This window comes from Dipodomys merriami, unplaced genomic scaffold (genome assembly GCF_024711535.1).
Source record: "Dipodomys merriami isolate MVZ:Mamm:240054 unplaced genomic scaffold, mDipMer1.0.p SCAF_20, whole genome shotgun sequence".
Taxonomy (NCBI): Eukaryota; Metazoa; Chordata; class Mammalia; order Rodentia; family Heteromyidae; genus Dipodomys; species Dipodomys merriami.
Window position 1 is genome coordinate 8,888,814 of NW_027203382.1, and position 25,307 is coordinate 8,914,120.

The 25,307-nt window shown below is 38.9% G+C and overlaps 1 protein-coding gene across 2 annotated transcripts in view; it reads left to right on the top strand.

Annotated features, from left to right (window-relative positions):
• Positions 1–3,144: 3,144 nt before the first annotated feature.
• Positions 3,145–25,307, top strand: part of Spata9 (spermatogenesis associated 9) — a 29,862-nt gene continuing 7,699 nt past the window's right edge. For both annotated transcript variants that reach the window (XM_070031046.1, XM_070031047.1), the window contains exons 1-3: positions 3,145–3,283; positions 3,491–3,579; positions 11,086–11,316. In XM_070031046.1, coding sequence (XP_069887147.1) covers positions 3,223–3,283; positions 3,491–3,579; positions 11,086–11,316 — 381 coding nt within the window. In that variant the 5' untranslated portion in view covers positions 3,145–3,222. The remainder of the gene's footprint in view (positions 3,284–3,490; positions 3,580–11,085; positions 11,317–25,307) is intronic.

Below are 25,307 nucleotides of genomic sequence, written 5' to 3' on the forward strand. Positions count from 1 at the left end.
AGCATATAAATACAGCTGTGTGAAAAATAAAATTCAGCAGCAGCAGCAGCTTGATCAGAATCCCTGTCTTGCTGTCATTCTTCGTGTCTCTTCTCCCTTCATTCCTTCTCGCTTAGGTTCATTGCCCTCGTTGAAGTCCTGCAGGTCGGGACACCTAGCCATGTGCCACTACTGCCAGTCCTTCCAAATAGTACTAAAGATAATTGTTCTAGGTTTAAACCATTTTCCTGCTTCACTCTCCCAAGTAGTTAGGACTACAGATGTCTGCCACCATGCCCAGCCTGATTAGGTCTTTATAACAGATATTGAGACCCCTCTTATCATCAAATTGGTTTATATGAAACTTCTCACTAGACTCAATCCAGCTTTCGGTTATAACATGGCCTCATATTTCATCTGTTGGATACAATAATATGAAAAAATATCCAAATAATTTGTTTTTTCAATTTAGGAAGTATTTTCCTTTTTCAGTTACCCACAATATTTCAGGATTAAAGAACCTAATGTGAATTCTTCACGCTAGATTCCCTGCTAAATCTCATGTATGTATAACTTGGGCTCATACACCATATTGTCCTAAATTTTCTAGAGTTTATTCCTTTTTAGATGTAAAGAATTTACGTGTTTATAAATGTAAGGAATAGAAGCTTTCTATAGTCTGAGGTAACAATCATTTGATGGATATCAGGTCTTGAATTATTTTCAGTTTATGCAACTCAGAAAAGAGCTCTCAACTCAGTCTTTTTACATGTTACTATTGAGAATATTTTTCATTGAGATACATTGCAGGGTGACAGCTGGCACTGGTTGTTATTAACATTTTCCATTAACTTAGATCTGCACAGTTTCAAAGCATGCTGAGAGCTGGAAGAGTATAGTCTGGAGTCCACTAGAACTAATCTTGTCAGGGAGTGAGCATCTGAAGGGAGTGGCTTCCAATTCAAATCCTCGATTTGGGCCAAGGACAAGTCTGAATAGACACGTCTGAAAAATCACATGATGGTGCCTTGTTCTCAAACAATCCCGTGAATAGGCCTCCAGCCACTGCAGCGTGGGCCAAAGACAAGGAGATGGTGGGTAGGTTTTGAAGTTTAGTAGATAATGAAGCTAGGCATGCTGCTCTGTGTCAGTGGAGTTTGAAGTAGGTTTTATGGAAGGATCCAGTCAGGAAAGTGGTTGGGTTCTAGCCACTTGGGTACAAATGCTGAAACATAGGTGAACAGGGCCAGCTTACTGCTGACTTAGTTCCAGGTTATGTAAACTTTCCAAAGGCAAGAAAGTGTTGTATAACAATACTTTCCATTTATTCAGCATTTCATCTTTTAAATGTATGTAGCTTTCTTAAATTGGCACAGTCTGGTTGACAACAGAGTTGAAGTCACCCATGTCTCACTGAGGCCCAAACTCCTTTACTTCTGTCATTAATTTTTTTTTTCTGTCACTGTTACTTTCATTTGAACTATTTATTTTCTTCAAAACTGTGTGCAAATCTGAAGTTCTATTTTTCTGTAGTAAAGCTTTCTAAATACAGATAAACCTAAGTACAGATAATTTATTTTGTAAGTATCTAGCACTCTAAGGCACAAAGGAGAATAACCACTGACATTATTTATGTTATCTAATTTTAATTAGATAAAATGCCTAAAATATAAGTGTGAAAATATAACTAAATGCCAACCAAACCATAGTAAGATCACAGTAGAAAATAAGTGTGACAGGGTAGAATTTTTTTCTTCTCTTCATGGAAACCTGGCTTTTTATTTTTTATTTATTTATTTTTTATTGTGAGAATACCGTACAGAGGAGTTACAATTACATGGGCAAGATAACGAGTACATTTCTTATCAAACATTGTTGCCTCCTCTTTGTTTCCCCTTCCCATCCTTTCCCATACTCCCCCCTGCTCCCACCGGATCCTCCCCCCACCCCCCACCAAAGTTGTAAAGTTTGTTTTTTGACATAACAACTTGTACATCTCATTGTTGCAATGGGTCCACCTGTATCCCTAGTTAAAGGATTTGTTTTTTCCCTTCCCCTCCACAAATTATACCAACATCAAATACAGTGAAAGCATGGGTTATACCGTGGGGGAGGGACATACAAAGCAACAAAGAAATCATCTTATAAATATGTTAGAAACAACTGCATGAAAGGAAAAAAAAAAACAAAAAAACATTTCAATACTTATCTTGGGGTTCATTCCCCTAACATCAACTTATCTGACCTTTTCTTGTCTTAGACATATACTAGTTATTGCAAATAAGGGAAACCATGGGACCTATGTTTCTTTGGGCCTGGCTTACTTCACTAAATATAATTTTTTCCAAGTCTTTCCATTTCCTAACAAATGGGGCAATGTCATTCTTTCTGATGGAGGCATAGAAACCTGGCTTTTTAAAAACCACACTTCTTTCAGGGAGAAGATCATTAAGTAAGAAAAACAAGGATCCAGTAAGCTTTATTTACCAGAGAAATCACATGATGATTTCTCATTCTCAGACAATTCCCATGAATAGGCCTGAAGCCACTGCAGCTTCAAGCTTATTGAAAATGGTCAAGCTACAAACAAGTATAAATTTTGAAATTAAAACATGATTTGAGCTCACCATCTCTTAACTCTTCAAAAGTATAACTAGATAGGAATCAACCAAATCTCCTTGATACAAATCTTCCTAGGTATAGTGATGATTGTCGCCACTGGGAGAGTCCTACATGGATAAACACTGAAGAAAAAAATGTGATTGCAAAGAAGAGGAAACCAAAAATTTCACCGTTTTGCCTTCACCAAATTTGGTGAAGGACGTAAAATCCATTCAGAAGTCTTTCTGAATTACCTGCTTGTGTTTCCTTTCTGTTTAGCATCATATGGAAAACTTTTTTTTTTAAAGCACATGTTAATTCTTCAAAAGGACCTTTATTCTCAGATGATCCACTAATGGAAGTATCATTGCAGAATGTGGGACATAATTCAATTTCTATTGTAGACTGATTTAGTGTGTCTCATTTTTCCTCTCTCTCCTCGCCTCATCCCTTCAAACACATTCTTCCTCCCACTGTCAGAATGACTTCAGAAGATTCTGTAACAAGTTCTCAGAGGCCCATTGTGCAGTAACAAAGAGTCCCAGCAGTTAGCTGCAGATTCTGGCCTTGCTGCTTTCCTGAGTTTCCTAAAGGCTGCTCTCATCCCAGACCTATAAGCTTGCTAAGCACTAGAAATCCACCATGCCAATCAAACCTGTTGGATGGATATGTGGGCAGGTGTTGAAGAACTTTTCTGGAAGAAGTATATACATTTTTTTTTTTTTGTAAAGGGGATGTGGGTCTGGGAAGAACTAGGAATAGAATCTCCCAGTGGTCCCTAACTTTCCCAGACACCTAGGGAGTAGACTCTGTGTTCCACTTTCTTTTTAATATTTTATAGGGTATTTTTTAAAGTTTTATTTTTCCTAACTTTTTCTTTTCTTTTTTTCTTTCTTTTTTTTTCTTCCAGTTGAGGGGTTCCAGAAAGCCATCATGGACCTTATAGATGAGTTTAAAGATGAATTTCCTGCCATCCTAAGATTATCACAATCTAACCAGGTAATTAGATATCATGTTTCAAAAGGAACACAGAAAATATTTTGTAAGTTGTAATATATATGAGTTATTTTTATATCAGTGCTTAAAACTAAAGAAAGAATGCTAATTCTGCTTCAGAAAAACAAATTTCAAATCTAATTCTGAGAGATTGTAGACTGGGCAGTGAGATAGATGAATTAAGTTTAAAGGCAACCACGTTATCATTAGATGGAAGACTGGAAGTCTCTCATAGCCACAAGAACAATGTAGCTTTTTAAGACATAGTAAAAATGAATGCAAAATTAGAAAAAGTAGCTTAGATATACTTTAATATCTAGGGCAGTTATGTCAGTACAAACAATTGGCATAAATTGTTACAATAGAAAGATAAACGCTGTGTGTCTGTCTTAATCTAGAAAGAAAATACTGATAGCTGCCAATTCAAACAAAATAACATGAAATATTTTAAATCTCTGTTGAGAAAGGGGTTTGAAAAGTAGGCCAGAAAAAGCCCTGTTATCCCTTCCTATCTCCACTATTAGAAAAATTAGGATTTTATTTAATCAAAGAGGTTGCAGCCTTTTTCTAGACATCCCTTTGAAGTTTCTACCTAGAACTCCCTTTGTATTTTTACCCTCAGAATAGCCTAGAGCTCAATCACTAGAGCTAAAAACATAGCTGATGTTGATATAGATGGATAGTCTGGCCCCCAAAGAAAGAACTCTTCATTCCCATTTCAAACTCCTTGAAATCTCCTCCTTATAAGAACTGTACTCCACCCAGAGAAGAATAAAATCAAAGTTTTTTTCTCATTCTCAAACATACTGTTCTTTTTCTCCCTGTTACTTTGAAGAATGTTTTACAGAGATTGGTGAGAAGCCTGTAGAACTGATATGTTATAACACATTTCAATCTATTTGCTCTTCAGTAATAAATTGTTATTTTATTAATTAGCAATTAGTGGTTAAGCCAAATAGATATTTTTAAAGGTCACATTGTGAGAGCTATACTTTTTGTTTTGGTAGTTTCTAACATGACCCACAGTTCTCAAGCATGGTGAAACGAATATTTTTAAGAATGTTTAGAATGCTTTATTAACTGGGGTTGAACTAAATTTTGTGATTAATATATAAAAGCTACCCCATCTCCAGACATTTATTCATTTAAGAAAAGGCCTGTTTCCTCACTAGAAGTAAAAGAAATGTTGGGAAACGTGATGAAATGTTTATAGAGGAATATACAAAGAATAATGTTTGTTATTAAATAATTTTAAATGATCCCCCCCCCTCCTGGGTTTTGGAAAGTTCATTTTCTAATCCTGACGTATAGTAACAACTTTTGAGGCTCTGCTCTGTACTCTTCATACCTTGTATCCCAACCAATAAAAACCCCAGTACCTCGTACTACTTTCTTAATAAAGAGTAATGTAGCTGGGCGCCAGTAGCTCACACCTGTAATCCTAGCTACTCAGGAGGCTGAGATCTGAGGATCTGGGTTCAAAGCCAGCCTGGGCAGGAAAGGCTGTGAAACTCTTCTCTCCAATAAACCACCAGAAAACTGGAAGTGGTGCTGTGGCTCAATTGGTAGAGCACTAGCCTTGAGCTAAAGAGCTGAGGGACAACACTCAGGCCCAGAGTTCAAGCCCCATGACTGCCAAGAATAAAAAAAAAAAGAGTAATGTTCAAAGATTTATACTGGCTAATTGAAAATTACTGTCAAATGAGGACTTAGTATTTTTGTATGTGCTGATACTGGATTTTAAACTCAGGGCTTTACATACTATCACTTGAGCCACACCTCTACTTCCAACTTTATGCTAATTACTTGGAAATTAAAAAAAAAAATCTCAGATTGATCTACCTGGTCTGATTCTGAGTCCCAGTCCTCAGATCTCAGCCTATAGCATAGCTAGGATTATAGATGTGAGACATTAGTACCCAGCCAAGAACTTTAAAAATACAAGCTTTTAAATTTAAACAAAGAAAAGTTCACTACAACTAGAGAACTGAAAGAACAAAAGATTATCCTTACTGGAATGAGAGAATTATTTTGCAGCAAACAATCTGTTGTTTTTTTTTCTTTTTTCTTTATTATAAAAGGTGACCATATGGGTTGCTTTGCATGATTTGGAATTATAGAATACTGGCATAAGCCCTGTGTCAAAATGTTTGATTTTTGTATCTGTTAATGTACTTTTTTGGTTTTTGTTTCTTTTAAGTGCAGGATCAAATCTGTTAACTATGCATTAATGTCTAAAAATTACTTTGTGATGGCATTAGGCTTTGAAATATACAAGAATAGTACTGTAACTGTATTAAAGATACACTTACACAAGTCTGCTCATACACCGGTGATAAGGCATGGATTGTGTATAGTTATTGAGAAGTGTCTGAGCTTTTATTAGGTTCTTAGGAAAATGCTTCACTTGGACATACAGCCAGAAGCCCTCCCGAGAGGGGAGCTTTGCTTTTTTTTTTTGTCAGTCGTGGGGCTTAAACTCAGGGCCTAGGTGCTGTCCCTGAGCTCATTTGCTCAAAGCTAGCACTCTACCTCTTTGAGCCACCTTACCTCTTCTGGTTTTCTGGTGGTTAATAGGAAATAAGAGTCTCATGGACTTTCCTGCCCAGGCTGGCTTGGAACCTCAACCCTCAGATCTCAGCCTCCTGCATAGCTAGGATTACAGGTGAACCACCAGCACCCAGCTTTTTTTGGGGGAGGGGGACTGGGCCCTGGATATAAGGAGAAAGATTTCAACTTGATATCCTGAACTTAACTTTGACAGAGTACTTAGTAAGTTCAACAAATCAGTACAGAGTGAAAGGCCAAAGAGGTAAAAAAGCTAAAGTTGCTGTAGGGCCTATGTGTATTTTGCTTTTCTAGTTAGTACAAGAAGTCACTAAAGCAATTGAGCAGATACAAGATGTGATCTGACATGAGTTTCGGTTGGGCCTCTCAGGCTGATGTGTTATTGGAAAAATGAAATCAAACAAGGCTGGAAGCAAGAAAACTATTAAGTGGCAAGCTCACTAATATGAAAAAGATAATGGTGTTATCTAAGTACAATGAACTGGGAGTTGTAGTACTGGGGGTAATGAGAAGTAGCCAGATTCTGGGACTATTCAGAGAAAGAATTGAACAAGATTTGCTGACAAGCTGGTTTTATAGATAAAGGATAGTAAAATGCTGAGGTAATAGAAATTGGAGTTCAGCATTAAAACTGCTGATGACAAAGAAATAGGCCTGGATCTAGAAAAAAAAAGAAAACGAGAAAGCAGGATATATGTTCAGTTGGAGGAGGTCAAATGGAGAAATCTGGAGCATGCTGCTGTTTCTTTTCATTAATGGCCTTTGTGCATTTGTGCACAATGTCTTTGTGCATCTCTAAGGTGATGAAGATGGGAGTTGGAAGTTGTTCTCTCCTCCTATCACATCGATGATCACGGTGATGAACAGGATTATCTAAAATTACACACTTCATGACCAATTCCAAGCTGCTTAGGCTGAGTCAAAATAGAAAAAATCTGGGGAAATATGAGGATGTCTTTTTTTATTTTTATTTTTTTTATTGTGAAAATACCGTAGAGAGGGGTTACAATTACATGGGCAAGGTAATGAGTGCAGTTCTTATTAAGCATTGTTGCCTCCTCCTTTGTTTCCCCTTACCAACCCTTTCCCATATCCCCCCAGTTTTCCTCCCCCCCCCCGCCATTATTTACCATAGCTAAGATATGAGGATGTCTTAATTTAGGTGGTCAACATTTAAATTCATATACATGATTTGTTAAGAGAATATATGGTATTGGTAGAAGACAAAAAGGAATTAAAAAACTAGTATCTCAAGAAATTTCATTTTTAAAATTTTCTGTTACAACCAGTTGAACAAGTAACTCACTATTAGAATTAATTGAAATCATCAACATAAATTGGTGACTGTTATATGTAAAGGAACTCTCATTCTGCATCTGAAAGAGTCTAATTTCTTCTCTATTAGCACTTTTTTTTGGGCAGTACTGGGGTTTGAGCTCAGGGCTTTGTATTTGCTAGGCAGATACTTGCTTGAGCCATGCCTCCAGCCTTTTTTGCTGTTGTTATTTTTTAGATGGGATTTTTTTTTCCAGAGATGTCTCTTTTGATATTATATTCTTCCTATTTATGCTTTCCTACAGCTGGGATGACAGGAACATAATTTCTTTTTCCTGAGCTGGTCTCTAATTGAGATCTTCCCATCCTCAGCATCCCAAGTTTCTGGGATGGCAAATGTGAACCACCTCACCAAGCAACTGGTTAAAAATGGGGTATCATGAGCCTTTTTGCCCTGACTGGCTTTGAACCAAAATCTTCTTGATCTCTGCCTAGCTAGGATTACAGGTATGAACACTGATGTCTAGTTCTATTGTTATTTTCATGTCACCAGAATCAGAAAGAGCCACCACCATACATGCACACTGGTGCCTAGATTTGCTTTCTTAGAATATTCTCAAAATCAGTGAGCTAGTCTTGGGAAGGAATTGACCATATGTTTTATGATGGGGAAGATAAAGGTGGTCAGTAACATTCTGTTGTCAGAAGTAACTATTCTTTCAAAAGCATACAAGATGCTGGGCGCTGGTGGCTCACACCTATAATTCTAGCTACTCAGGAGGCTGAGATCTGAGGATCTCGGTTCAAAGACAGCCCTGGCAGGAAAGTCTGTGAGATTCTTATCTCCAATAAACCACCGGAAAACTAGAAGTGGCGCTTTGGCTCAAGTGGTAGAGTGCTAGCCTTGAGCTGAAGAGCTGAGGGATAGCGCCCAGGCCTAGAGCTCAAGCCCCATGACAAAAAAAAAAAAAAAAAAAAAAAAAAAAAAAAAAAAAAAAAAAAAAGCATACAAGAAAGTATTAAGAATCATGAAGGTAAGCCAGGAGGTCAAATTGTAACAACTGATATTAAAGGAAAATAAGGGTGATAGTCATTAGGGAACAGATTTAGGGGTTGGAAACAGCCATGAATTTATGATGACGCTAACTAAGATAACATAAACTGTCAGTACTGTTACACACATTTTCATGAAAAAAATTGTTTATAAAAAAACATTGCTTATAATATATTTTGGTCAGCCTAAATTTTATGAGCCCCATGTGAGAGTTAATAAATCACCAATGACAGCCTTATTATTTACTAAAAAAATGAAATCAGAGAGTAACTATAAAAGAAGAGGAACACTGAGTGGATTGACTACTGAACTATTTTGGGAGAAGGAATTAAAATTGGTTAATAAAAATAGATATATAAAACTTCTCAATCTAAGTCATTTTATACAAAGCATCAAGATTTTGTAAAGACTGTCAGGCCTGGTGGTGCATGCCTGTGATTGGGAGGCAGAGGCAAGAGGATTTGTGTTTGAGTTCGACTTGGGCTGATATAGAAAGTTCCAGGCCAGCCTACACTATGCAGCAAGATCCTGTCGCAGAAAAGGAAACCTAAACAAAAGGACACTGCAAAATATCAGCATTTTATAACTTCATAAATATGAGTTCCCCAAAATACCAAATGCTTCAACAGGCAGACAGAGCTTTAGTACTGTTGGACTTGCACACACTCACTTCTTTGCTCAGACAATATGGGCCATTCCTCATGTTAATAAAAGATAATGAGGGAAGTCATAATCAAATTATAATCAATTAAAGCCCACTATCTCCTGTTGTTCTACGTTGAGGTAGAGTTGGGAGAGATTTGTGTAACAAAGCATAAAGTCACAAGAAAACTAGCTTTATGCGTGAGAGTTTTGGACACTGCAGACAACACAGATTATCTTCCAGGTTCACTTCGAACTAAAAGTGGTAGATGGTAGAAAATAATACCAGGTGATTGTACCTGCGTGTTATTTTGCTTGTTCTGCTTCTATATAACTGCTTTCACAATTGTTTTTCTCTAAATGGCTGGGGATTGTAGCAATTTCAGCACTCCACAATTTATATGACACTCTCTTGAGACCACAGGTGGATAATGGACTTTTTTCAGTGCAAGAGGACATCAGTTGCTACTAAAATATCTTCAGTGACTGACGAGAACAGCTTATGGTCACCAGCAACAAATGCTAAATAGTAAAAAAAATTATTGAACCTTGATGAGAAATAATGGTAATAAAATTTTAGGATAAAAGTTGAGGGACTCAAAATAAATATATAGTATGCTACCTCTTAAACAATTATATGACATTGGTTATAGCCAACAAATCCATTTAGTATTTATATATTTAGAGTGATCAAATATTTAGGGATTCAAAGTTGATTATTTGCAGTCAATACTAATTAGCCAATACTTTGTGCTAAGTTATAACAAGCTAAAATAGCTCACAAAATTATGTAAATTCTTAATGAAAACTATGCTTGTTAAATTCTTAATGAAAACTATAATGTTTCCTAGAGTACAATTAAACCACATTATAAAGAATTTCTCTCTGTAATGTGTTTTTTATGGTAAAGCTGAGAAAGAACAATGTGTCATATGTTTATGATGATGTCACAAAGTTTTTATTTCTCAAAATATAGACTTTCTGAAGTTTTAGAACTAAGGTTTTCTTAAACTTATTGAATAGCATACAGGATATTTGCTTTATTTGTCTTTACATTATAAACAAGTTACGTGTACATATATTCTGCATTTCATCACTTAAATGTTTTAATGAAAACTAGAAAAATATTTGTAACATTTTCAGCAAATACTGTTGTTTTAATAATTCAAATAACTAATGTTTAAAGAAGAATCATTGTTTACCTTTTTTATTTATTTATTGTTGGTCATAGAGCTTGAACTCTGGGCCTGGGCACTGTCCCTGAGCTCAAGGTAAGCGCTCTATCACTTGAGCCACAGAGCTACTTCCTGTTTTCTGGTGGTTAATTGGAGATAAGAGTCTCATGGTCTTTCCTGCCTGGACTGGTTTTGAACTGTGGTCCTCAGATCTCAGCCTCCTGAGTAACTAGAATTACAGGTGACTGGCTCATTGTTTACTTTTCAAAGGACTCTTTTTTTTTTGCTGGTTCCTGGGGCTTGACCTCAGGGCCTGGCACTGTCCCTAAGCCTCTTTGTGCTCAAGGCTAACACTCTACCTCTTGAGTCACAGCACTGCTTCTGGCTTTTTTGAGTAGTTTATTGGAGATAAGAGTCTCAAGGGGACTTTTCTGCCCAGGCTGGCTTCAATCTGCAGTCCTCAGATCTCAGCATCCTGAATACCAGTGCCTGGTTAGAAAGGATTCTTTTAAACAGTCAGTGCAAAGAAGATATAAACCCTGAGTGAGAAATTTCAAGACTCCAAGTTTTGACTAATTACTTCAGTTGTAGATATTAATTCAAAGAGAAAAAAAATGTTCCTACAAAACTTAAGTGGGGCAAGCAAGTCTTATAGGGTTATGTAATTATTGCACAGGGAGTATATGTAGAATACTGTACTCAATGTAGTTGTATTTTCAGCTCTGCTAGAAGTAGATTTTTAGCTATGCATTGACAAGTCCTACAGCAGATACTTTTCGAAGGATTCTATTTCAGAAGAAAGAAGCTACTCAGAAAACATCCAAAGTCAAAATGGCTCTCGTATTAGCCAAGATCAACCGGGGAACACTGATTCAAGGATTAAACAGGATATCTAGATCCTCCAAATCAGTGGCCAGACTTCTGCAGCCTCAGCTTACGTGCAGGCTTTTAGAGCTAAGGGGCATATCTCACCGTCTGCTGAGAGATGTTAATGCACCAAGGCAACCCCTGTACAACAACGTGCAGGTAAGCATTTGCACCAGATGTGGATCCTTTTTAGGGGAACTGTTTTAAGTGTGCAAGATTTGAAAGCTGAAAATGTAGTGCATCTGATTGTCTTTCATGTGAAAAAGATGTACTTGGATGAGAGAAATAATGGTTGGGCCTTTTCAAAATATATTATTGTTGTAAGGGGAGAAAATGGAGAATCTTGGAGTCTTTATTAAAAGGCCAACAACTGCATAGTGGACTTTTGTCTCAAAGCCAGCAGTCAGCAAATGTACCTAACAGTGTTAGAAAACTGAGCCATGTAGGTCAGAGAGGAAAGAACAAAAACAATACCAATAAACCAATTCAACTCCAATGGAGAGCTGAATTGGGACACCATAGTGAATGGAGAAGAGCCAAGAGCCAGGAGACGGGACACGAACATGGTGACATCGTGACATAATGGCGCCTGAGTTATTCCAGGCCTAAATAGTGTCAGACAAGGGGGCAGGGTCACAGGAAACTCCCAGTCCCAAGCACTGGACTGACAGGTTTAGTAGCCTATCAGCTAAGTGGCCTCCCTGTTTCTATGGATTCAGGCACGCCCATCATCTGGGAGGTGGGTGCTTCAACTTTCCCCACTGTGAAGACAAGACGCCAGATCCTATTATAAGGTAAATTAAAGAAGGTAGCTGATGAATGAGAACATCACACCATATTCAGGCAGGAAGAGAAGTTGTATTTCTGAACTGCTGCCCTGCCATGCATGGTGGAGATGCATATGGCTGAAAAGGGATGAGCCACCCCAGGGCCAGGACTTATCTAGGCCAGGGATGTGGAGGTATGGCCAGGTGTGGCCAGATAGGGGAAAGGTGTGGCAACATTGGACTCAGATGTGACCGCAGGGTCTGAGACCCTCCCATGGTCTCATGGAGGGTATGACCAGGGGCAACCCAGGATGTGACCTTGGGGAGAGGGGGGAGGGGGAATGACTGCTTCCAGGTGTGCCAGTTATCTGGGTGATGAAAGTACTGGGCAGAAATTTAGCCAAGAGGAGGGAGGAGACTGCACCACCTTCCTGGGATGGACCTTACACCCACCATCCACCATGTGGCCAAGATGGCTCTGGCCAGACCCGAATGCACTATTTCAGTATGTTTTCTGGTTTAAATAAGTCTGGAAAGAAAAATAATGATGATTTTTTGTGTGTGATTGAACTATTTGAAATGGCCAATTTCAAAAAATTTTAAACTCAATATAAGCATGCAAATTATCACTTGTGTCAAATCTAAGAGAAATCCCTCAATGGGTTTTTTTAAATGGTTGTGTTTTAGCTGGGTACCTGTGGCTCCTGTGAGTAATCCTAACCACTCAAGAGGCTGAGATCTAGAGAGGATCATAATGAAGAACCCACCCTAGGCAGTAAAGTTCAAGAGACTCCTATCACAAAAAACAAAACAAAACAAAACACCCAAAACAGAAAACTAACAAAAGTTGCCAGGCTGGTAGAGTGCTATCAAAGCAAGCCAATCAGGTGCACAGCCTAATTCAAACTCAAATACTGGCAAATAATAATAATAATAGTAGACAATGATGATGATGATGGTGATGATGATGATACTGTGTCTTACTCTTGTCCCCCATAACTTATTTTCCAAAATAGTCTTTAACATAATATATTGAAGATATTTAACAATAAACTCACTTGGATAGACATTTAAATATTTAAATACATTTCAAATTCTATTTTCTACATTGTTTCCTGAAGGCTTTATTACATTTTTGGAAGGGAAACAGTCATTAAAACATTTTCAGGAAGAATTTTTCTAAACCTTTTAGTGTAGAACTCTGGTTATTTTAATCCAGATCTTGTAAAAAGTATCTTAAATTTCACTACAGACCTAGAATCTCATAAATCTAGCATCTAAACCTAGAGCAAATAAATTTCTCTACGTTTAACAACTTTTCTCTCCCTGTAACATAAAGGGAGAGGAAAATCAGGCTTAACCTCATTGTCAAACAGTTAAATGTGAAAGAAGATGTATTACTTCATGTAAACAACTCAACATTGTTAAGATTCCAGACATAACTGGGTATAGGTACTCAAATCTTGCCTTAGGAACCTGTTTCTTCAGTTCTCTCATGTTTGAGTTTTTTCTGTGCTTGCACAGTTCTTAGACTGACTTTCCCCTCTTGATTGCAAGATGCCTCACAACTATCTCTGGGACTCTACCCATCCAGGCTCACTTAAACAGAAAAACGATAGAGTCTGTGACCCAAATCTTCCTGGAAAATTCCTCGTTTGTTTTGGGGGAAGGGCTTACTTCTCAATGCTTGCCTCTAAACCAGGGAAAATGGGATATTAATATACCTAGGACTCAATGCCCTCCATCTCTAGAGTTGAAGTTGGAGAGGTCTAGACCACAAAGACAGAAAGTATTATCAAAGGAGTAAAACACAAATTAAAATCTATATGGTTTCTGAAAGGAAATTATCTTAGAAGATCACGTGGCCAAAGTCACATAGAACAAAGAGGTTTATTGCCAGCAGAGCTGACAAGGCCAAGTTCCCACAAAGCGAAAAAGAAAATAGCCCATGTCTGTCTTACACTAGGATTCTTATCCAGTGATGAGGCAGGAGGTGTGAGGTACCTCACTTGAGGCAAGAGGTGGAAGGTGGCTCACCTACCCCACAAGTACCATCATCGAAGGCGGAGCTTAGTTTCAAGAAGACGATTGAGTGGATGCTAGATGGCCCAAATCAGCCAATAGCTAGCAAATAGCGCATTATATAGAAATCTCTTGTTAGTCAAAGAGTTGATACTTCCAAGAGCCTCAGATAGTTCGACAATGAATTATCAGAGAATGGCTATTTTATTTTTGTTTACATGGTGCTGAGGAATCAAACCTAGGGTCCCATGCATGCTAGGCAAGCACTCCACCACCAAGCCATACTCCCAGTCCAAGAATGGCTATTTTTTTTGTTGTTGTTGGTCGTGGGGCCTAAATTCTGGGCCTGGACGCTGTCCCTCAGCTCTTCAGCTCAATGCTAGCACTCTACAACTTGAGCCACGTGCCACTTCCAACTTTTTCTGCTTATGTGGTGCTGAGGGATCGAACCCAGGGCCTCATGAATGCAAGGTAAGCACTCTACCACTGAGCCACCTATCCAGCCCAAGAATGGCTATTTTAAAAGGCTCCTTCCTTTACAATATCTGATAGAGAAGAAAACAAAAAATGTTTCGTGTCTGCTAACCACTGGATTCTCTAGGAACTCCATGCCCCATTCCTATATCATTACATCATCAAAAAGAAGCTTGTCTACACTCTATCTTAAATTTCCACTGAAATACCCTTCCAAATGCAATTTTTTATCTTGCTATTTCTTACCTTGCACTTTGTCAAACCCATAGTTCCAATAGAAGGTAGAGAGTGGGTATAAGATGTCTGTTGAATAGTATTTCTGTATTTAGTATGAGATCATATTCATTATGTTATTCCTGGTCTTCCTTTTTGCTTCTCTGCTAAATCAGAGAGGTAAAGTAACGGGTCTGAGATTTTACACTACTTGCAGGCCAATAAGTTAGCCTGCTGTGCTCTCTCTCTCTCTCTCTCTCTCTCTCTCTCTCTCTCTCTCTCTCTCTCTCTCTCTCTCAGTCTCTCGCTTTGAGAGAGAGAGAAAGATAAAGAGGTTGAGAGAGAGAGAGAGGAAAGAGAGAGATCCCTTGGATCAGAGACCTTTGTTATAGTAAAAAGCATTATCCAATGTCTTGTGTGGGTTTTTTGTCTGGATTCTTACAGGGCAATGAGATGAAGGTCATTTAATATCTATGAGTGGTAGCAGGTTGCATCACATAGGAAAGGAACTTTGAAATGAACAGACTGAGCTTTTTATAGGGACACTGACTCATCTGCCCAGCCTACTCTACTAAGGGCAGGAGTGAGTGTGTGTGTGTGTGTGTGTGTGTGTGTGTGTGTGTGTGTGTGTGTGTGTGTGTGTGTGTGTGTGTGTGTGAAGGGTGGATTAGTCATACCTTGGAATGTAAGGAAGTATGGAGGAGATATTTTACCTATCATGGAGCAGTTTATCTTCAGTGACCATGAAATGTCTGGTATGGCCCATCTCTAGATCTTTCCAGAGGACACACTCTCTCAAGCTACCAAGGCTGTTCGATATTCAAACATGCCCTTTGCTCAGAAGCCCCAGTTTGTACAGGGTGAGAAAAAATCCATTGAGAATAGTCTTCCAACACTCATAAAAATGCTGCGGGAGTATAAAAATTGTATCTTTCTATTCCAGTTGAACTTGTATCAATTTGTTTCTCTGCATTCAGTAGTGGAAAAACTAAAAGTTACAAATATATTTGCTTTTTGCCTCTACTGACCTGATGATAAGTTTGTAAGCTAAATTTAGAGTTCAGTTTTGTTAACTTTTATTGATATGTATAGCTAAAGTTTCACTTCCCAGTGGTCTTGCACAGTAAGAAAAATAATTCAGTTTATTTCTGGGCAGATGGATACTTCAGTTTCTCTCTCCCTCCCTCCCTCCCTCTCTCTCTCTCTCTCTCTCTCTCTCTCTCTCTCTCTCTCTCTCTCTCTCTCTCTCTCTCTCTCCTGTTATAAGCAGTGCTTAGTGAACAAGCTTGTTCATATGTATGAGATTTTCTCTATGTATGAGACCTTGCTTTAACTTTATTAGATATCATGCAACCATTAAAAGGGTACTTTTGTGAAAATCATTCTGGCTCCTGAATCAGAGGGTAAATTCTTTGTCTGGAAAACTCCTGGCAAATAATCCTTCAATACTGTTTTTATTTTCTCTTAAGTCCCTTTTTATCCTTTATAGGAATTTATCTTCATCATGCTTTCTTTCTATTCCCTTTCAATTCATCTTGTGTAATTAGTAATTTAAAATATTATGTTAAGCTGGGCACTGGTGCCCTATACCTGTAATCCTAGCTACACAGGACTTTGGTTCAGAGCCACCTAGAGTAGGAAAGTCTGTGAGAATTGTTGGGTGGTGGTGGAGGTTGTGGGGCTTAAACTCGGGTCCTGAGTGCTGTTCTTAAACCTCTTTGTGCTCAAGGCTAGTGCTCTACCAATGAGCCACAACTCTACTTTTTTTTAGTGGCTTTTTGAGTGGTTAATTGGAGTCTCACAGGGACTTTTCTGCCCTGGCCACCTTCAAACCATGATCCTCAGATCTCCTGAGTAGCTAGGATTACATGTGTGAGCCACTGGAGCCCAGCTTATGAGAATCTTATCTTCAGTTAACCACCAAAAAGCTAGAAGTGGAGCTGTGGCTTAAGTGGTAGAGCACTAGCCTTGAGCAAAATGTTCAGGGACAGTGCGTAGGCCCTGAGTTCAAACTGTAGGCCTCATAATTACACACACACTTACACTCACACACATACATTCACACACAATGTTAATCTTTCTAGAACCTGAAACTGCTGTTTTTCCCCAAGTGTCTTCTTTTTTCAAAGTATATTTTACAAGTTTATTACTTAAAAAACAATCAGTAGAGGTGGGCACCAGTAGCTCACATCTGTAATCCTAGCTTCTCAGTTGGCTGCAATTCAGGAGATTGGATGGCAGAAAAATCCAGCAGGTTCCATCTACAAAGTGACCAGGACAAGGCTGGAGGTGTGGTTCAAGTAGTAGAGCACCAACTGAGCAAGGATGAGGCCTAGTTCAAAACCTACTACCACAAAAATTAAAAAAAAATCAATTTAATCATTTTAAACATACTTACATATGGTCTTTTAAGTGATTATTCTTTTTGAACTATTAAGAGAATGCTATTTTTTTCTGACTATTGTTATCCATACCATAAAATACTCAGAGTGGATCATTTCCTCTTATACTTTTTTTGAACTAGAGCTTGTCAGATTTTTTTTTGTACTAGGATTTAAATCAGGACCTTGCATTTGCTGGGTAAACACTATACCACTTGAGCCTCACCTATATCCATTGTTGCTTTAGGTTAATTTCAGATAAGTTTTCATTCACTTTTTGCGCTGGGTTGGCTTCAAATTTCAGTCCTCCCTATCTTCACCTCTCAAGGAGCTGAGATTACAGGCTTGAAGCATTATGCTTTGCCAGCTTTTGAGGCATGATGAAGAAGCTTCACTCAAGTGAAGAAGCAGAATTGTCACTAATGGGAAACTAAGTTGTAGCAAATGAGAAAGGAACACACGACAACTCTGAAAGTTTCAGCGATGACAAACAGAAGTCTGAATATGAATACACTGGCCCAGACAGTCAAAGGTACAAAGGAGAAATATGAGGAACATATATGGCAGAGGTCAGCGGATTGCTTTGTGGATGGTGATTTATGATGTCAAAATTTGCTGAGACAAGAATCACATTGGTGCTGGGAAGGTGGTTCAGTGGTACTGTGCTTGCCTCACATGCACGGGGCCCTGAGTTTGATTCCTCAGCACCACATAAGCAGAAAAAGCCAGAAGTGGTGCTGTGGTTCAAGTGCTAGAGCACTAGCCTTGAGCTGAAGAGCTGAGGGACAGCACCCAGGCCGAGTTCAGGCCCTACAACTGACAAAAAAAAATCATAACATGGGGAAGCTATGACAGAGTTCATCTTTTTAAAAAATGTGTATTATTTTCAATAGTTGTACAAAACAGTTTCAAGTAACCAAATCAGTTTGTAAGTATAAGGCATCTTGATCAATGTCTCCCTTTACATCATTCTCCATCTTTCCCAACCCCACACATACCCTCCAGTTACATGGTACAGTGTTAGTCTTAACCAGAGTAAATTCCAACATGAATTCCTACAAGAATTTCCAGGTTGCCTGCATGATAGTAGAACTTTGTGGTGTGAGTAAAGAGGCACGAGAGCTAGAATGCAAAGGGACATACTTTGTGAGTGCATGAAAGATATCACTGTATGAGAACTTGACTGTAGGAAGGCAGGTAGCCTAGTATCCTGTTTAAATCATGCTCCAAAGATCTTTTTCAAGTGATCTGTCTGGTCACTGATCTGAGAATGATAAATGATTGAAAGATAAATTGGTAGCTGGAACAACTTAAATAGCTCTGCCCCAAACACTCTCATACCATATTCTCTTCTATTGTATGTTTGGGAATACCATTGGAACAGATTACTTCCTTAAAAAATATGGAAACAGAGGAACATTTTCATTAGTGCTTTGACAATACCCACGATAACGTTTCAGCCCTTTTATGTGCAGTGTCTGAGGTGAAGCCTACAGTAATGATACTTAGGGTAAGCAGAGACTAGATGCTGGTTTAGGGGCTCCCTAGACAACATACCATGGGATTTTCTGGTTGGATGTTCAGATCTAGCCAGAACATGTCCCTAATTTCTTTCTTTTTTTGGGGGGGGGTCCGGTCGTGGGGCCTGAACTCTGGGCCTGGGCGCTGTCCCTCAGCTCTTCAGCTCAAGGCTAGCGCTCTACCACTTGAGCCACAGTGCCACTTCCGGCTTTTTTCTTTTTGCTTATGTGGTGCTGGGGAATTGAACCCAGGGCCTCAGGCATGCAAGGCAAACGCTCTACCACTGAGCCACCTTCCCAGCCCCCCTAATTTCTTAACATATTGAAATATGTACCAAATATGCTCCAAAACACGCTTAATAGAAGTGAGTTGAAAAGATTCTGGTGGCCTTTCAACATGAGCACAGAGGGGCAGGGTCAAGCCTCCTCTCTAACCATCTCATTAGAAAAGGTTTCTTTTATACCTGACTATAAATACTGTGTCAGGGTTGTTCCTCAGGGTCTACAGGGCTGAGGCTTCAGGGATAAGGTTTTGGCTAGTTCTGTGAGGCTTTGGGAATGGAAAAGCCTGAGCAGAGAATTCCCTGGAGGTTTCCGACTTTCCCATGCAACAATAGTGTATCTATCCATCCAGCTTTGTGAGCTGCTTGGTTGAGTGAAGCCCGCAGCTGATCTGCAGTGACCTAGATAATCAGCTTAGATGTGACTTCAGCCAAGCTATGTCAGCTCCTAGACATAGTTGTTGATTCGGGCAGGCCAATGCAGGGCCATGGGACCAGGAGCTCTTCCTGTGACTGTAGCATCCCTAATCAAGGCATTTGAAATGATCATTTCTACTTCATATAGATCCTGTGGACTAGAATAGGGCAAAATCCAGACAGAAGTGAGGTGAGCCCTGGGCTCCATAGCTGGCATTCTGTTCTATCCCAGTGAGCTTGTGCTCTCACTTCAGGATGGAAGTTGGAAGCTTGCTGAAGTAAAGATCTCTTCTCACCTTCAACCCTCCTGGTAGATTCCAGTTTGGAATTTAAGTCATCAATCCTGAAAACATCAGGTCCTGCTGTGGGTTCTTCCTGGGCCTTGCACAAGGCTAACTTGGCAGGTATTATTCAGACCTAGGAAAATAAGGTATTTTCCAGAAAGTAGAACCTCTCAAAGACAAACATTTCCAAATTGGCACAGAGGTAGAGACATTTGACCCTCCCAAGACCCTCCTAAGCTTGCTTAGGGAAAATGTTCCACAGTATATGAATATGGGTAAACAAAGTCATACTGCTTTTAAAACATTCTTTTAATTTCTTTAAGTAGCTGTACACAGGATTTGTCACTTAACAAAGCAGTTTTTGAATGCAATGCATCTTGATCAATGTCACCCCTTTCAAATTCTCACCCATCCCTTCCCACCCACCCCTTCCTTTGCTTTTTTTAATCTTGTAGGATAAGCAGAACTCTTGACAGCTTTCTTTACTGTGAACTGCTAATAACTTTCCCCTTCCCTTCCTTCCTTTCCCTTCCCTTTCCTCTCCTTCTCTTCTCTCCCATTCTCACCCCTCCCCTCTCCTCCCTTCCATCACTCTCCCCTCCCCTCCCCTCTACTCCCCTCCCCTATTGCTAGGAAAATACATGAGTATATAGATTTTGTAAACCTGAAGGAAACACTCCTCCCCACCCCATCCCTTCAACTTGTCTATTATCAGAAGTCAGAATTTCTTTCAACATTTGTTAGTGAATTCTTTTTTTTTTTTTTTTGTCGGTCGTGGGGCTTGAACTCTGGGCCTGGGCGCTGTCCCTCAGCTCTTCAGCTCAAGGCGAGTGCTCTACCACTTGAGCTACAGCGCCACTTCCGGTTTTCTAGTGGTTTATTGGAGATAGGAGTCTCCCGGTCTCTCCTGCCCGGGCTGGCTTTGAACTGCGATCCTCAGATCTCAGTCTCCTGAGTAGCTAGGATTACAGGCCTGAGCCACCAGCGCCTGGCTGTTAGTGAATTCTTGAGTTAAAGTTTACTCTATGACTTGCCTTGTATCCCTTCTTTAGGTATAGTTTTATATAACTTAAACTGGTGGGCCTGGTAATTCTCCAACATTCAGGCCATATGTAAGTGGTTCTTTATTTTCTCAACTGCTTGTATTTGGCTCTCTTGTGATTTATGACATAATTGGTAAAAAAAAAAAAATGTACTTTTGAACATAGGTACTTTTTTTGTTTGTTTGTTTTTCCAGTCCTGGAGCTTGACATTAGGGCCTGAGCACTGTCCCTGAGCTTCTTTTGCTCCAGGCTAGCACTCTGCCACTTGAGTCACAGTGCTAATTCTGGCTTTTTCTGTTTTTGTTTTTCTTTGGTCAGTCATGGGGCTTGAACTCTGGGTTTGGGCGCTGTTCTTGCACTCTTCAGCTCAAGGCGAGCGCTTTACCACTTCCAGTTTTCTAGTGCTTTTATTGGAGATAAGAGTCTCACGGACTTTCCTGCCCGGGCTGGCTTTGAACCACGATCCTCAGATCTCAGCCTCCTGAGTGGCTAGGATTACAGGTGTGAGGCACTGGTGCCCAGCTTTCTTTTTATGTGGTACTGAGGAATTGAACCCAGGGCTTCGTGCATGCTAGGCAAACACTCTTCTACTAAGCTACCTTCCCAGCCTTCAACATAGGTACTTTTATAAGATGAGGCAATCAGAATAATGTGGGACAAATTTAAATACTGAAACATTTTTAATGTTCAATTATCCACACATTGTAGATATGAACATTATAAACAAAAAGAATTATAAGAGAATTATATGCACATAACATTGATACCAAAATGCCTTTAACTCAAATATGCAAATAGAAATTAATGTAATAAGGTTCAGAGGATTTTCTTAAGTCAAGAGAATCTAACTAAGTCAAGAGAATCTAAATAAAGACTCCTAATTATCAAGCTTCTCTTATTTGTTTCAGTTTCTACCATGCACAATTCCTGCTAAAAGTAAGCCAAAAATGAAGTGTAGTGGTTTATAATATGAAAAATATGTATTGCAAGTGAGTCATAAAGTTGAAAACAGCAATTTTCCAGTAGCAACATAAATTTTGGAGAAAATATATTTTCTAAAGGGATGATTTGTTGCAGAAATAGAAGTTATTTATTAAAACCATTGAAAAAAATCTCCCTTAGGCAATACAATACATTAATTATTCACAAGCATAATACATATCATAAAATTCATCTTGAAGGTAATCAGTTCTAATTACCTTTAGGCGAAGGACTGAATGTGAGAAAGATGAAGTAAACTACTTTCTCATGCAGACACCACTTTTACTTTTTTAATAGATTACTTACTACTTAGGAATATAGACTTCCCATTATGCACTTATGTATTCACAGACTCATGAATCTTTCCACTTTGCTAGGAGGCATTCTGCTGGAATGTATCTGCTTTTCTTTCTCCCAAAGGGTCTGGTCTCCTTGTATGCTTATCTCCTTATAGTTGGATTCAAAGCCATGCTGTCATTTTGATGCTTCCAACAAGAAGAGGCAAAAACAAAAACAAAAAAAACAAACTGCTCCATTTCCTGGAAATTCTTTATGAAAGCCAGGAATTCTTGAGAAATTTTCCATGTTGACTTATGGAGGAAATGAACTAAAATTTCCCTACTTATGTACACATACATCGGGGAGTTTGTATAGCCTGAAGAAAAAGAAAGAATGGACTCTCCCCACTCTCTGAGCTAGCAGCTGGACAGTATTCCTGTTTTCTCCACTTCATAAATCATGTAAGAAAGAGGCAAGGAATTGTGACAAACATTTTTTCTTTATTTACTAAGCAAAGTACGCAAAAACAAAACATACTACAACAGGATTCTATGCACACTTTTATGTAACAATTTCACTTAAGAAAATGCTATGTGCTCTTTCAACTTAGACACTCGGGGAAACTAGAATATCTCTCAATTTTGTATACATATTTAGTAGATTTGTTAAAAATAAAATGAAACTATATATATATTATATATGCATATATATATATATATATATCTCCATTACAGCTGAACTTGGAATATAATGAGCATTCTATATATAAATCCTTTCCCTGCTGGGTGCTGGTGGCTCACACCTGTACTCCTAACTATTTCAAGAGGCTGAGATCCGAGGATCATGATTCAAAGCCAGCCCAGGCAGAAAAGTCCATGAGACCCTTATCTCCAATAATCTACTTAGAAAAGGCCAGAAAGTGGCGTTTTGACTGAAGAGGTAGAGGGCTAGCCTTGGGCAAAAGAAGCTCAGGGACAGTGCCCAGGCCCTGATGTCAAGTTCCAGAACTGGAAAAAAAAAAAAACTTTTCCTTTTTTTTTTTTTTTTTGCCAGTGCCAAGGTTTTGAACTCGGGGTTTTGTATTTGTTCAGCTTGTTCACTTACCTGGTACAATACTCAAGTCACACCTCTAATGTGGCTTTTTGCTAGTTATTTTGGAGATGCAGTCTCCTAGGTCTTTCTGTTTGTGCTGGTCTCAAATCTTAATCCTCCAGATTTCTGTCTCCTGAGTAGCTAGAGTTATTGATCTGAGCCATTATACAAAACTGTATTTCTAATTCTCATCCTTGCTAGAACAACCATTTTCTAGATTTCTAACAACATAGATCAATTTGGTCTGGTTTTGTTTGAAATGGAATAGCTTACAGTTTTGAACCTTACATATCACATAAGACATAAATAATATCCACCATGTCCTTTCTTGCTAGGTAGGCCTTCTGCTAAGTACTTTACTAACCTTTTATTATATTCACAGCAAACTCATGAGGTAAATCTTCACTATTTCAGTATTTTCTTTTAGCACTCTCCATTAGCATGCCAAGCAGCACAGCTGTGTTAGCCACACAGCTTACTGATACCATTAGCGTTTAGGCCCTGCAACAGGATCCCAGCTTTAACTCTAGCTTTACTGCTTCTCCTTCCATTAGCTCTATTTGTGCAATGTGGATAGAACACCAATTTCACAGGACTTTTTAAAGAACTGAATAGAACACTTGCAAAACACATAGTTCTTGTTTGCTGTGGTTTATTTAAGATGAGAATCTTTTTGTGCTGTCCAGGTTGAACTGTGGGCCCAAACCATCCTCCTCTCTCAGCCTCCCAAGAATCTGGGACTTCAGTAATGTGTCACAGCAAGTGCTTGGCTTAAAAAGCACATAGAAAGGGCCAGTTACACAATCCACACAAGTGTTAGCAAGATATTATATGTTCTTCAAAAGTACTTTTTTGTGTGTGCCTATCCTGGGGCTGGAACTCATGGCCTGGGTACTATCTCTGAGACTTTTGCTCAAGGCTTAGTGCTCTACTGCTAGCACCACAGTTCTACTTCTGGCTGTTTGGTGGTTAAGAGACTCATAGACTTTTCTGTCTGGTCCGGCTTTGAGCCTCAATCCTCAGATTTCAGCCTCATGAGTAGCTAGGATTATAGGCATGAGTCACCAGCTGTAGCTCCTTTTATAAAGGCTACACGACATATATTTAACTGATACAGTATAATTTCCTAGCAATTCTTCTATCATTGGTTATTGAATTTCTCTGATGCTTTAAATACATTTTTTTTTTTGGGTCCGGTCGTGGGGCCTGAACTCTGGGCCTGGGCACTGTCCCTCAGCTCTTCAGCTTAAGGCCAGCGCTCTATCACTTGAGCCACAGCGCCACCTCCGGCTTTTTTCTTTTTGCTTATGTGGTGCTGAGGAATCGAACCCAGGGCCTCAGGCATGCAAGGCAAGCACTCTACCACTGAGCCATCTTCCCAGCCCCATTTAAATACATTTTTAAATTTGAAACAATGTCTTTCTATGTTGACTAGATTGGCCTTAAACTGCTGGGCTTCAGCCATCCTCTTTGCCTCATTTCCTCATTGCCCTTAGTTTTCTAAACAGAATTATGCCCACATGCATTAAAAAAATATAATATATATGTATATATACACACACACACACACATTATATATATATATATATATATATATATATATACATATATATATATATATATATATATATATATACTTTGCTGGGGATCAAACTGTGGAAGCACTCTATCACTGAGCTTTATTTCAGCCCCTCAAGGCTATAAATAACTTTTTAACTGTATTTTTTTTGGGGGGGGGTTAACTGTATTTTTTTGTCTTTTCTTTTTTGGTACTGGGGATCAAACCCAGGACGTTACACTTGCTAGGCAAGCGCTTTGCCACTGAGCTACATCCCAGCCCTAAATAACTTTTTAATGAAGACATGCACACTGTTCTTTCTAGTGTTTGCACATTTTCTATGGTGCATTTACATGGTTTTATTAGTTACAGCCTGGACCATTTGGAAGTTCATTGAGGCCATGGACTGAGTGGTTTGGCTCTTTGGAGGAGCATGGCTAACTGCCATTTCACTGCTGAATGGGAAGGGATGTTTTTCCTAATGGGCAACAAAGGTGGCCTGTAAAGAAAAAATGTGTCTCTTTAACTGAATATATTATATGGGGATGTTTTAAGGCAAGAACTCTTATTACCAGAAACTAGAAACATCTGGGAGGCAAATTCATTTTGGGCACAAACTTTTCCTCCATCTAAGGTCAGTTCTGGCCTTCACCTTCTCATGGTTAACATTTCCAAGCAGCTCATTAATCTCTAGGAAATGCTTAGTATTTTGATTGCTGTTTGTTTAAATGTGAATAGTTTAGTAAAGAATGATTACATGAATCTGAACAAAGACTGTATCTTTCTAATATTACACAAGAAGCACCTCCTAGTGAGCATAGTTCATAATCATGAAAAT